This window comes from Hetaerina americana, unplaced genomic scaffold, assembly GCF_022747635.1.
Source record: "Hetaerina americana unplaced genomic scaffold, ioHetAmer1.1.p SCAF_9, whole genome shotgun sequence".
Classification (NCBI taxonomy): Eukaryota; Metazoa; Arthropoda; class Insecta; order Odonata; family Calopterygidae; genus Hetaerina; species Hetaerina americana.
This window is the reverse complement of record NW_027287538.1, coordinates 70,590,181-70,604,558: the sequence shown is the minus strand read 5'-3', so window position 1 is coordinate 70,604,558 and position 14,378 is coordinate 70,590,181. Positions and strand designations below refer to the sequence as shown.

General features: G+C 36.5%; 1 protein-coding gene across 1 annotated transcript in view; it reads right to left on the bottom strand.

Annotated features, from left to right (window-relative positions):
• Window positions 1-2,438: 2,438 nt before the first annotated feature.
• The window catches only part of Prp39 (pre-mRNA processing factor 39), a 36,819-nt gene continuing 24,879 nt past the window's right edge, over window positions 2,439-14,378 (bottom strand). Inside the window, exons 10-15 of the mRNA XM_071598083.1 lie at window positions 12,208-12,343; window positions 11,389-11,597; window positions 10,894-10,953; window positions 8,520-8,704; window positions 5,769-5,852; window positions 2,439-3,274 (exon numbers count right to left, since the gene is read on the bottom strand). Of these exons, the coding sequence (XP_071454184.1) occupies window positions 2,878-3,274; window positions 5,769-5,852; window positions 8,520-8,704; window positions 10,894-10,953; window positions 11,389-11,597; window positions 12,208-12,343 (1,071 nt within the window). The 3' untranslated portion in view covers window positions 2,439-2,877. The remainder of the gene's footprint in view (window positions 3,275-5,768; window positions 5,853-8,519; window positions 8,705-10,893; window positions 10,954-11,388; window positions 11,598-12,207; window positions 12,344-14,378) is intronic.

Below are 14,378 nucleotides of genomic sequence, written 5' to 3'. Positions count from 1 at the left end.
TGACACTGACATACCAAGAATGCATAAAATGTACAATTTTGTTTGGTCACTTTCATACCTCTTCACTATAAATAACATCATCTCTGCCTAATTGATGGTATGCCACCTTATAGTAGTATATACCTGTTTTGCTTTCACTGTGAAGCATATCCGTCATAATAGAAAGGTTTATCACTGATACAAGCTTATGCTGAATACGACAACACGCAAGCACTACACCCAGAAAGGAACTGAAGAGAACAGGTGATGCACCACAACATTCAAGTGACATCCCCTAACAACATGAGAGGCAATATTGTAGACTATGTTACCTACAAGGTCTGTCCCAAAATCTGTAAGACTTATTTTTTCTAGATGTATGGACGGACAGGCGGTGGCTTCTCTGCGTGAGTTTGAAGGAGGGGAATCTCAGGAAAGGCAGTTGGCTCCCAGCCTTTGCGGAGTGTGCATCGTTCATTTGCGAAACCTTTGTAACCTGACCTCATTAAACTCAGTCATGATCCAGTAATTGGAACAGCACTACTCCATTAAATTTGGCACGACACTGGACAAAAACAGGAAAGAGACTCATAACATGCGAGATCGGCATACGGTGATAAGGCCATGGGCAGATTGGGTGTTTTTGAGCGGCACAAGTTGTTTTGGGAGGGTTAGGATGTTGATAACACCAAATGCCCAGGATGCCGTTCAACCTCTAAAAGTGACGTAAATCTTGCATGAGTGAACACTCAGTTGGGCAGGGATCGTAGATGAAGTGTTTGTCTGGTTTCTGATGAACTTGCATTCCTATAAGTGATGTGCATTGACTTGTGACCAAAAACATGGGCATGAGAAAGGTGTGTGCCAAGTTGGTGTCGCAAGTGCTCTCGGACGAACTAAAGGAAACTCATGTGGATATACCAACAGCTTCTCGACCATGCCACAACCATCCCACAGCCCTGAAGTTGCCCCAACAGACTTCCTTCTCCCTCTTCCCCCCACCTCAAATTAGTGCTGTCTCGGTGGAAGCATTACAACAGGTAACAGGGAACCAAGCAGCAACCGGAACGCCGGCTTCCAGAAGGGCACAGGGCATGGAAAACCCACTAGCAGCGGTGTGGGTGCATAAGGGTCCTACTTTGAAGACTTACGAGTGAAAGAATCAATTCTGGCAATAACTTTTTCTTAATCAAATCAGTTCTACTGGTTTTGGAATAGACCTAGTATAATATAATCATCTGAGCATATTTAACTCTCATGCTACAAGATTTTGGCACATTTTTCCTCAATTTGCTACTTATGATACCAGACAGGGTACTTTTTGAGGAGAAATTTGAATAAGAAATCAATGGATGTTGATGAAAAGACATTTAAGTTTGTTACATCTATGGACAACAAATCACATTTAAACTCAAGCTTAACAATAGACTTAGGCACATTAGATTTATGTCACTCTCTTGTTTGCCAATTACTAAAGCAATTTATTTTCCTAGGCAGAGGCTACTTACGTAAAGAGTGGATTTTAGCAACCTGAGGCTTGTGTAATTCAGGGTCCATCAGTATCAGAAATTACCAGGTTTCCCCAGATGGATTGAAATACTGAATCAATCAACATTAAGACAGCATGCGATTGAAGCGAATAATACATCTATTTAGGCTTTTCTTCAAGATTAGGAAAAAACTCCAATTATTTAATAAAATAAATGATAGCTTTCTACAAATTTATTAGATATGAAGACGCCAGGTGTGAACATACAGACAATTGATATTAAGGTGAAACATGGAATCCATGGAAACATGGATTTTATGCAAAACTTGGTGAAACTCAAGCTTTTTAGGGCTTGGATGAAATGAATTAAGACATTCAGTGACTTAATCCATCTATTGAAGGACAGGCATAATAATAATTTCTTCAACAAAGGATTAAGCAATCTTGATGCCACATAGAAACAGGACAATTTAGTCATGATGTTTGCCACCATAATAAGCAGCAGACACATACCAAATAAATATATTGTACAGCGTGTTGCATCACCAATTTTTCTAACTGTATAAGCCCTAAATTGAGTCAGTCATTGCGTTTTGACAGCAATAATTGCACAATTTTTATTCCGTGGTAAGCAACTGACTTTTTTCAAAAGTGAAATAACAAACCCTGTAAATGTCGAATGAATGCTTTCTTTAATCACCACTGGTAAAGTACAGCCACAATGAACATATTGGGAAATTATTAACTTCCCTAAAAGTTGCACTAGCCAAGAGTCTATAATGATCTCATGGGAGGAATCTGAGACAAAACCAGATATAAGATGATGTTCAGTCAACTTTGTATTGGAAATATGTATTCAATGTCATGATTTTCAGATTTTTAAAATAGAATGACACACCTTAAATAACTCTTATGGTACCATCGTTCAACTTTTTTTGAGTTTGAATTAAAATGAACTTGAGAAGAGAGATGAAAGAAATGGACTGAATTTTATTTTTCATGTGTTGCATGACATTTTGTATATTCAAAAGTATTGAAAAATATTTACAAAGGGAATAATAAAGTGAACTTAAAACACTTGTACACACTGCTGGTAATAGAAATTGTTAACACCAATAATGGTAAACATTTCACTCTTAATAAAAACACTGCGCTACCTACCAGTCAATGTGGCTCACACCAATTATACTGTGATGCTAACTCATTACCATGTAAAAACAACTAACTTAAAATACCACATAGCACTTCTTTCCAACTCTACTGAGAAAAGTGCAACCCTTTTCTTTCGTGAGCATCATTATCTGGCATCCAATATAAGGAATGCAGTACAACAAGTAAACTGAGTTCATCACTCCCCACTCAACTTATTTCACAATTCAAAAAGGCCTCTTGAGGGTGCAGGAATGTTTTCAGTAGTAGTTATAGCCTCCCCAGCCTTGGTTGTATCCATACCCCGTCTGAGAGTAACCCCAATTCTGGTAGCCGGCGTAGTTGGGGTCAGTTGTCTGATTGTACTGTCCTGCAGGGTAAGGCGCTTGGCCACCATAGGGAGGGGGTGGTCCCTGTTGGGGTGGGGGGTACTGGCCACCAGGGTACGGAGGCTGAGTGTACTGCCCTGAGGCAGCTGTTGTTGAAACTGCACTTGTACCACTAGCAGTGTAATCGGCAGGTTTGTACGCTCCGGCAGTTTGACCTGCCTGTTGCTGGTAAGATGACGATTGTCCTGGGCTCTGCGCCGACTGACCACCCTGTTGTTGACCTTGCGAGGCATCCGACGATGACCCTTTCTTTTTGGAGTGACCATCCCTGGAAGTAATATTTTTTGTGAAGAATAAGTCAGTCCTCTCAAAATGCATGGCAGTAAACACTGAAACACACTTTTTAACAAGGATTTAATGAACAATGATTTTAAAATTATTTGATAACTGTTCTAGCCTGAAAAAAGATAATGAACTAGTGAACTTGTGAGGCATTGAAGAACGGCGGGAAAACAATATCTCGACGTCAGATATTAGGTACACTTTTCAGGAAACAACATCAATGATAAAAGACACAACTTGGGATAATTCTGGTATGTCCAATACTACGTTGAGGTATCTATTAAACCTAACTTGAATTTTAAAAAATTGATGGATAAAAACAATGGAGAATCAAGAGATCTAACGGTCCAACTAAATTGCTCGTACACTGAGTTCTAGTTACTACTGATGGTGATTAAATATTTACTTATTTGCTGATTCCAATGACTTTTCAGAATATTATCACCATTGTTAATTATTACTTTACCCACAGTTATTATTATTATTAAAAATACACATGTGCTGTTAGACATTGTCAGGTGGCAAACAAGTCCCAAATAATCGAAAAAGATAATACATAAAACCAGACTTCAAAACACAAATCTCTTTAACAAAACAAGTGAATCCCCATTCCATTTACAACCATTAATCAGCAAGAAAAAAAAGATAAATAAAAAAAAATTAAGCAATTACATATAATACAATACACCACACATCAATCAAATTATTACATATATGCCTTACATTTATTCTTAAAAGTATACACTCTGTCAGGAAAGGGCTCGAATATTTTCGCAGGTAAGGTGTTCCACTCAATAATTGTTCTATTTAGGAAAGAAAATTTTTTTTTATTTGTTCTCTGCGCCCGGCATTTTACCTTAAATTTGTGATCATTTCTGCCTATAAAATTTGGGTTCCCCGCCTCTTTCCTAAGATCTGCCCAAGCTTTCTCCCCCTTCAGAATGCGGAACATTCCACAAAGTCTGCTTACTTTCCTTCTAGTTTGTAGAGGTTCCCAGCCCAGCGTTTCTAGCATGTCAGACACACTCTCCATCCTCCTATGCTTCCCCAGTACATATCGGGCAGCCTTCCTTTGCACCTTTTCCAGTTTTTTAATATGACCTTCTTCATGAGGGTCCCATACAAGAGAAGCGTACTCTAAAATTGGTCTTACTAGGGTCTGATAAGCCTTCTCCTTGGTTGCTCTAACGCTCCCTTTGAGGTTTCTCATCACCCAATGAAGAGTTTTGAAAGCTTTCTTATAGATTTACTCCACATTTAGCCCCCACCCTAAGTCCTTAGTTAAATATACACCGAAGTATTTGCAAGTATCACTTCTAGGAATGACATTTTCTGAGAATTTATATTCCCAATTTTTTTCCCAGTTATAAAGAAATAGTAATCATTTATGACACTGCAGTATTTTCATAGCATTGCAATATTGTATTATATAAAAATTAGTCCACAGCATACTGTTGTGTATGACAATTTCGTCAGTTGCTATTGATGACAACACTAGTTTGAAACCACAAACATGGCATGTCGTCACAGGTTGGAGAATAAATTACAGCTTGGAGTGAGTTGAGAATTCATTTCAATGTAAATACTTATCACAAATTATTAACATGAAAATTGGTGCATAGCAGTTCTCCAAAATACCCTAAACCCTGCTTATCTCTATTAACTCCTTCACAGCTCCTTGCACCAACATTTTTCATTACCAAAATTGTTCAAATCTGGCCCTCACCCGGATATCAAGCCCCCTACAACTTTCAAGTCACATTTGGAAAAAAATTAAAGAACCCTGTTATTATCTTCCTTTTGAAGTACAACACACTTATGTCAAAAGTAGAATATGTACCTAATTAGGTACTTGCCCGTTACCCTGTATCATTTGAATATGAAAACACATGAATGGAATACTTAAAAGCAAGAACCATTGCAAACATTCTAGGGATTTTTACCTTCCTTACCTAACAACAATTTTGTCCACCAATCTTTTCTAAGAAAAACACTAACCCTTTGTTTCAAAATATAACTCAAATAAATATGATTAAATGTACATTTTATATATTTCATATTTTTTACATGCTTGTTCATTTTCTTATTCATTAACACGACACTTTCCTCTGAGATACAAGTAAATGTCTGTCCACATCTAAGCCTATCCAAACAAATCATCACTCACCCCATCAAGTTCCTTTGAAAGAATTAAAATAAAATCTTAATCAAAATATTCACAGGAATGGCAATTCAGTACTTCAGCATCTGTTCTTAACTTTTAAATATAGGACCAGTCAGCCTTAACAAATAAATTTCTATTGGTTCCACTACATTATTCTCATTTCAAACACAAAAATAAAACTACCCTCTATGAAGAAATCAAATTCAAAAAACCATTAAGACAACATTTTCTTCCTTTTCTATGTTCAGGTGGGCAGCACAATATGCGATACTAATTTAAACGTACAGCCATAACTAAGCAACTGATGTGCACATACCCTTTATCTGGATCTGATGACTTCTTTTTTCTGTCCTTGGCCATTTTTGTGTACCTTTGGAACTCATCGTATGCCTTTTGTACACTGTAAATGTACATAAGAGGAATTAGTATCAGTTTACAATCTCAACTTGTAATAATAAACAAGTACTCTATTGTGTGATATTCTTTCCCACATATTCAAGGAAAAACATTAACCAGAAAGTTGAATGGTAAAGGGCTATTTTGATAGTCAATGAAACACGTTCCATGAATTACGAATTTTTTAAAAAACTTCATTTTTAAAATTCCTGACGGTGAAATGTTAAAATGGCCATTTGAAAATAAAAAAGAAATAGGTATTTATGATATTAATATCACTGTTTACACTCATTTATCCAGCTTTACTGGTGAGTCAATTAGGTGGGCAGTCCCAATGTTTAACAATTGATTTTCCTCTATCCACCAAGATACATACAGTGTAACCTCACTCTAATATTTCCCAGGATTAACATTCTTCCTTGGTTAATGACACTCTTAAATGCTCTGGAATATTTTAATCCTTGAAATATTATTCCACATTTATTATTGGTATTCTACTCTTTTAACTTAAGGCGGGTTTTGGTTGACTGAAAAACAAATTTCTTTGCCACTGCTAACCAAAAAACTGGACATTCGGCACAAACTGCCTTTCAATTCCACAACCGAGGGTTGTCCAGAAAATAAATTCTGTCAAGCAATAAAAATACACTGGAAAAAATACAAAAATCTATTATTCTCATCTCATAATTACATCTCTCCACTATTTTTTATATGTATCTGCCAAACAGATTTAAACATTTGTTTTATCCTTGAACTAGTTTTCAAATTCCTTCAGCATAAAATTCTGCCGCCAGAGATCGCAGCCAACCGATAATGAAGTTCTTTGTCAAGACAAGCACAAAACATGTTGTAGCCTAACTTTTCAGCCATTTTTTTCCATGGAAGAGTCGTAGAAATCTGTGGAAAACTTTTTAAAGATTTCAGATATTGGAAAACGTCAGTTTTGATGAACTTTTTCGTCAATTTTCAGGTGCAGTTCATTGTTCACCACGGATGGGCAGCTTCTGTCATGGTCTATCATCGTGGACATTTGTGTTCACTCTTGAACGTACGGCTACACTAATGCACAACTCCTTGTCATTCACAACATTTAGTCAGTACAAGGCACAAATTTCCCGATGATGAATGTCAGCAGCAAATTTTTTTATCAGTAAAAACTTATCACTAAACGAACTTGACAATTGGTGCGACCATACAACCACTGCAGTTCGAGGGATACGGACCTACTGTGTGTGTCAATACATTGACCATTTGGCTCCCTCCACTGATTCTCATGCTGCACAAAAACGAAGTTTACTTTCTGGACAGCCCTCGTACATTCATTCCACTTTCCTTCATTCTGTCTCACATGCCCACCTTCTTCTCCCTCTTCCTGACCTCCCTTAAGTCTCCCCACTTCTCAGCCCTAAGCATCCCGTCACTAATCCCCATTTCCTTCCTCATTCGGTTTCCACCAACCACCCCCTCACTTGCCCACCCATGCCTAGAACTTGCTCATTATGCATTATTACAACAATAATAGTTTGAATAATGATGAGCAACAAAGTATTTTCAAGACAAGCAGCTTTAAATTATTTCAAATACACCAGAAAACCACAATAATCATAAAACTAAATTCACTTGGAAGCCCTATCAAAAAATCATAAAAAAATTTAGTGAACTGCATGACTTTTACTAGGCCGCTGCACATGGTCATTTTTTAAGTTCCCATTTTCTTTCAAACTTCTACCATTGGACTGCTCATCTAACAGCTATGTTGAACCAGGCTAAGGCCTTGCACACATTTATTGCAGTTTAGGTTCTAGGCCTCTTCTTACCATGATTTCCATGCAAACAACGCAAGTTTTTTCTTTCCTGCCTGGAAGTTGCTTCAGTCCAACTTCAAACTCACTCAATGATTGACCTGCAGTCATAGTTATATCATTCTCTTGTTTTCCCAAGCAATTTATTTAGACTTTGCTTATTATGTATGAACTGAGACCCATATGAGCAATCACTCAAAAAGCAGCCCTCTTCAACATCTTCATCATATGCCTATCATCTAAGCGAGAATAATCCATCCATGTACTTCTTAAACAGATCTATTATTTGGCCGTACTCTCTCTTTGATTTTTTCTTGGTCTTGGATTTCCTCTTGGATGTATTTTGTGTAGTTGTGGAAAGCAGCACTCATTGCTAGTCTTCACAATTGCATTAATGTATTTATCTATCATTGTATTCAGGGTTCATTGCATTCAGCTTTTTAAGCAGCAATTCACACTGGCATTATCGCACTCATGTTTGAAATGTCATCTTTAATTGTGCTTTGCAATGTGTAATCATTTGCACGAACACATTCCATATAGTCCCATGAGAACATACGGTTGAAAAGCTTTTTGAAAGTACGGGAAGTGATTTCAATATATTTCTCATCTTCAGTGGTTTTGAGAAATGAATTCATCTATTTCACATTAATCCTAACTCAGCACTTCGGCCTTAAATGTGTATTACAAAGAGAGTTGCAGCAAATTTTTTATTAAAATATTAATATGAAATTATAAAAAAAACTAAGATGCAGAGCCACCTATGCCTGCACCATCAAAATAAATTACACGGAGAAATTTTCAAGGGTAGTGCATTTTCATAATACAAATCCTAAGTTTAACCATTAGTCACTTCATTTCAGACATACCTCATTATATCCATTCCAAAATCTTCCAGGAACTCAACTTTCCGCTGCGCAAATAAAACTTTTTGATCCGTTTCAATGCCTTCTTTACTGAGGAACTCATCAAATATGGCCAGAACTTCCTTCTCATCAAATGGATTCCTCTGCAATCCCATATCAATCAGTTGAAGGTATAATCTTGGGTTTTCCTGTAGGAAAACAGAACTTAGAAGTCACAAACCTTCAAATGACATACTATGATCATTTTTAAATAATCTACCTGGTGAATTCCATTCTCAAGCATACAAAATTAAGGGTCTCAAAACATAAGGTAAGAGCTTTCAGTAAAAATTGTACTTATGAAAATATTAAATGCTCATACAAGTCGTCCTCTGCAAGAATTCCACATGGAAGAAATGTTACAATTTTCATATTTAAAAATTTAATCATAAGAAAAAATGCGGATCTTAATTAAACATACTACCTTATTATGTTAGATTTGTTACTGGTATTACAGAAAAAATTCAAAAATACTTTCAGGGAGTATATTTTTATTACCAGTGCTAATTTAATTTTAGCTATTTTTACATACCTGAGAGTGATTAAAACCCAAAAATCATAATCACATACCCTGAACAATTCAACTATTGAAATACGCTACTTATTTTAGAATTTAAAATAAAATAAAGGTTACATTCAACTCTACTACTACTAATATTATTTTTCTGATGGAGAAAATATAACCATACAAAATTTCTATAGATCTGAAAATATCTACGTCAAACCATTCTGTGATTTCATCCAGAAAAATGTTAAGACTTAGGTTCAATTCCTGGCTTAAGTTTAATCTGGCAATTAAATAAGTTAATTTCAAAGGAGCAGCCTAGCGTTAATTTTATGGCTTCAATATTAAAATGCATTACATACATATATTTAGGAAGGACTGCATGAACAACAAGAATTAATATCAATGAGTTGACAATTAAGAAAAACCAATCCTAATGAGAGAAGAGGATATACTGTTAGAAGGAGCTCTGATTTGTATCCACTGTAAAATGTTTTACATAGGCTTTAGTAAAAATTAACCAAGATAATTTTTTTCAGCCAATCCCATATGAAGTTATTTTGCCACACTTTTTATTTTGAGTAAGTTTACCAATGGACTGAAAGGTTACAATATCAGAAGTAAAAAGTAAATGGGTTTTTATTGCTTGCCTATATCATATTATTAAAATGGTTTGAACAGGCTGAAGCACTCAGCTGGATGTCGAGGGATCCAAGTTCAAATTCTGGTCAAGGCGAAAGATTTTTATCCTTTAAGTGTTGAATTGGAAAGTGCATAAGGAGATGACTCCATTAAATGTAATTGTTGTGGCATCTCCTGTAGTTTTTTATTTGTCAACAATCACATCATTTATCACTCAAAACATATCTATGTCCCCAAAGAACATAGGCATATTTAATCACTTGATGAGCCTTTTAGCATCCGTATTACACCGTTGAACATGCCTAGAAGTGGAATACAATTTATTAAACCTAGCATGCACTCGGGCTGCTATTTTTTTAAATGTTAACTTCCTTGTTCAGGGAAAACTCTGGCATCATCAAATTTTATCGCAAATTCAAAGAACTGGGGGGGGATGCAACAAAAGTAACTGAATGCAGAGTCATGTGCTAACATGGATAAAAATGCAGAAATTTTAGCTCAATGCATTTGAGGTTAAAAAAATAGCAACCCGAGTGCATGACAGGTTTAATTAGTTATCTTCCACTTCTGGGCATGTACAATTGTGTAATACGGATGCTAAAAGGCTCATCAAGTGATTAAATATGCCTATGTTCTTTGGGGGTATGGAATGTTTTGAGTTATGAATGATGTGATTGTTGACCGATAAAAAAACTGCAGGAGATGCCACAACAATAACATTTAATGGAGTCGTCTCCTGATGCGCATTCCAATTCAACACTTTCAGAGCGTAAAAATCATTCGCCTTGACCAGGATTTGAACTTTGATCCCTTGACACCTAGCTGAGTGCTTTAGCCAGCTAAACTACCCATGCATAAACTTTGAAATTTTGGGGCGTTTAGAGGAACAAGATGTTAAACTAAATGCCATTCAAACAATGTCACAGGCATTCATAGTCTTGCATGTTGCACCACAGTCCACATGGCAAGTCACACGGGTTTAACACAAAGGTGTTTAGTTTAAAAGTTTAAAAACTTTAAAAAATAAATTTTTTTTGAAATCTCTAGACAAGCATCTCCATGTGGTAAATACTTTCTCTTATAAATTTATGAAGACACAAAAAATTGGAATTCTGACAAAAATTGTCTATTCCAAGAAGAAAATTATATTCTAATAATTTTAATAATAATCAATCATTATTTAAGTCTCACCTTCTCCTTGTCCAACTCCTCTCTCAATATTTTCACAGCTTTTTCCACATCACCCATAACCTGCAATTAATATTTCATTTAAGAATGAATAAATTGGCAGAAAATGTATAATTTGATCGAATTTTCCGAAAAAATATTTCCCAATAAGTATGAATACGAAAATATTGATGAATTAGCAGGAATATTAAGTCACATAAAAATATTGATATAATAGTTTAAATGGTAGTTCTCCACAGTAAATTTTGAAAAGTTTAACTTTTGGTACTAACTTATTTGGTAATTACAATTGACAACTAGATATCATAATTTTTAATAAAACAATTGTTAGAACAATAAACAAGATGAAATTTCTGATTTAGGTTCATGACCTGCTTATAATGCCATTCAAATTTTCAATCACAGATTACGAAACAAAAATATAAGGTTTTTATTTTAATACACACTCCAAATCATAACTTGTAAAAATCAATTATTGTAAATATAACTTTAACATACCTTCCAGCAGAATCTTGCATACTTGATGGCCATGTTGGTAGCAACTGTTTTACTCTTGCTGGCTGAGATATAATGCTCATAAAGGGAGCATACACTCTCTAAATTTCCACGTCTTCTTTCAAGATTTATTAATCGATATGCCACTTGCAACAGGTTGGGCATTATCTTCTCCAAGTTGGTTAATATTTCAGCAGCCTTTTCATAGTTTTCTGGAGGAAAAAAATCAAAAGAGAAAGGTTTAAATCACTTGTCATATCAAAGAATAATTAGAGAGCCCAATTTATGTGCAGAAACTGATTTACCACAAGTTAGTTGATATCACTGAGTCATTATGAAGGTATTGTAGCCAAACACAAGAAACCGCTAGAGTTACACTACGTAATGCTTCACTCTGATGAGCCTTCAAAAATTAATGGCTTTCAATGTGACATCTCATTAGTCAGCTTGAGTACAGTTGTTGGCAGCGAGCTTGAACCATTCACGGGAAAATGGAATTGATTGCAAAAAATTTTAAGCTTCAAGACAATAGAGCCCATTTTAGAGGAAATCATTTTTTTAATTACCTTGTTACCTCAAAAAAGCCATCTTATCTCAATACCCACATTAAACCAGTGACACATTAAATGATGGTCTAAAAGAAAACTTAGCATGAATTGGGGGAAAATCCTCCTCTGCAAGTACACTGGAACAGAAACATGGACAGGGAAAATAAATTCTTCAGTGGAACTTTTGAAATTTTTCAACACTTCATTCTTTCATCGACATGAAAATGTGTCCATCCAAAGGCGAGGCATGCAGCCCAAACAAAACACTACAAACCTTGACTCTCTTCAAAAGCTGCCCAATACAAGTGCAACGTTGGCTTCTTTGTGTGGTGGATTGTGCATGCCCTGTGATACACATCACGAACTTTTTCCACCATCTCCTCACCCATTGCCTCCAGATAACGAACAAACTGAAAAGATATATAAAATAATCACTCCACGCAAATGACAAGTGGCAATTGCAATCACAACTCCAATACACATTATTGACATAATTCCAACGTCATTTTATTTACCTTAATTTTTTTATCTGGAGTCCAAAACTCCTGATAATATTAATTCTAACAAAACTTAATGACTACGACACAAAGGGAAACAAATTTCAGAAAATATATCTTTTTCACAACAGACGAAGAAATTTTAGAAGACAAAAAAGTTTTAAAACTCTCTAGGCATATAAAAAGAGGACCATTTGGTGATGAGACACATTTACCCATAGAATAGAAGTGTTTTTTTAATTAAAATTAATATCCGTAAAGCAATAGAAAATAAAGGCATATAATAATAAGTAAAAATTTACTCAAGATCATTTGATAGTAGTAGTAGTTTTGAGGGGAGGCGACCGACAGCTAAGGTCATTTGCGCCATAGGGGATGGACAGGAAAGGATGAAGGGTGGAGAGAAACCCGGCGTCGGCATTAGCCTACTCTTTACGAAAGGCGCCAAGGGGTCCGCAGTTTAACGTCCCATCCGACGGACGGCGTACTCCCTCAAAGTGCCCTCCACAAAGCACCTCAAGTAGGGATCGAGATACCTCTGAAAAATATTCAACACCGCCGGGATTTGAACCCGCGCCCTCAGGGTGGGAGGCCAGTACGTTAGCCCCCGCACCATCTCGATCCCCTCCGTTCTAAATAAAGACGTATTCTTCTCTCCTGCCCTTCTTCTATCATTTGATCTTGAGTAATTTTTTAACCTAATGATTTTATAGGTATTTTATGGTATTTTTAAGGGTGGGACCAATAGCAGTGTAGAGAACTATCGCCCCATTAGCCTAACGTCTGTAACCTGTAAACTAATGGAGAAGGTCGCAAAATATCTACGTGACCACTGGGAGGATAAGGACTGGCTATTTAAATACCAACATGGCTTTCGCAAAGGGTACTCATGCGAAACCCAACTACTTGGACTCTGCCAGGAAATATCAGACTGCTTAGACAAAGGTAAAGAAATAGATGCAGTTACACTCGACTTCTCAAAAGCCTTCGACAGGGTTCCCCATGACAGATTGTTAGAAAAAATTGGAAAACTAAATATTGATAAAAGAGTACTACTATGGACGAAGGCCTTCCTACAAGATAGAACCCAGCAGGTTCGTGTAGGACACAAAATTTCAGAAGAAACCCGCGTCACATCCGGAGTACCTCAGGGTAGCGTGCTTGGTCCTCCTCTGTTTCTTTGTTACGTGAATGACCTTGCTGAATGTGTCAATTCCAAAATACGATTGTTCGCTGATGACTGTATACTCTGTAGGGAAATCAGCAGCAGCAGTGATCGCGGCGTTCTGCAGGGTGACATAGATAACGTGGCTAATTGGATCAAAATCAACAAAATGGAGATAAACATTGCAAAAACTATCCATATCTAATTCTCCAAAAGGAAGGCAGATGAGGGAAGGGTATATAAAATAATGGGAGAAACGATTGTAACAAAAGATAATTGTAAATATCTAGGGGTACACCTAAGTAAAGACTTAGGGTGGGGACTTCACACAGATTATGTGATAGGCAAGGCCTTTAAATCGCTTCACTAGGTCATGCGGAGCCTCAAAGGAAGCACTAAATCAACTAAAGAATTGGCCTACAAAACAATTGTAAGGCCTATTGTCGAATATGCGACCACAGTATGGGATCCCTTTGAAATAGGGCATGTGAAAAAATTAGAAGCAGTGCAAAGGAAGGCTGCCAGGTACGTTTTAGGGCGACATAGGCAGACTGACAGTGTAAGCGACATGCTAGGTTCACTAGGATGGGGGTCACTAAAGAACAGACGGAAGCTGAATAGACTGTGTGCCATTTTTAAAATATTGAAAGCTGACGGAGGCTGGAAAGAACTGAACGAGAGTGTAAATAAGCCATGTTATCTCGGCAGGAATGATCACCCGCTTAAAATCAAATACATGCCCCAAAAGACAAACACCGCCAAGTTTTCGTTCCTAAATATGGG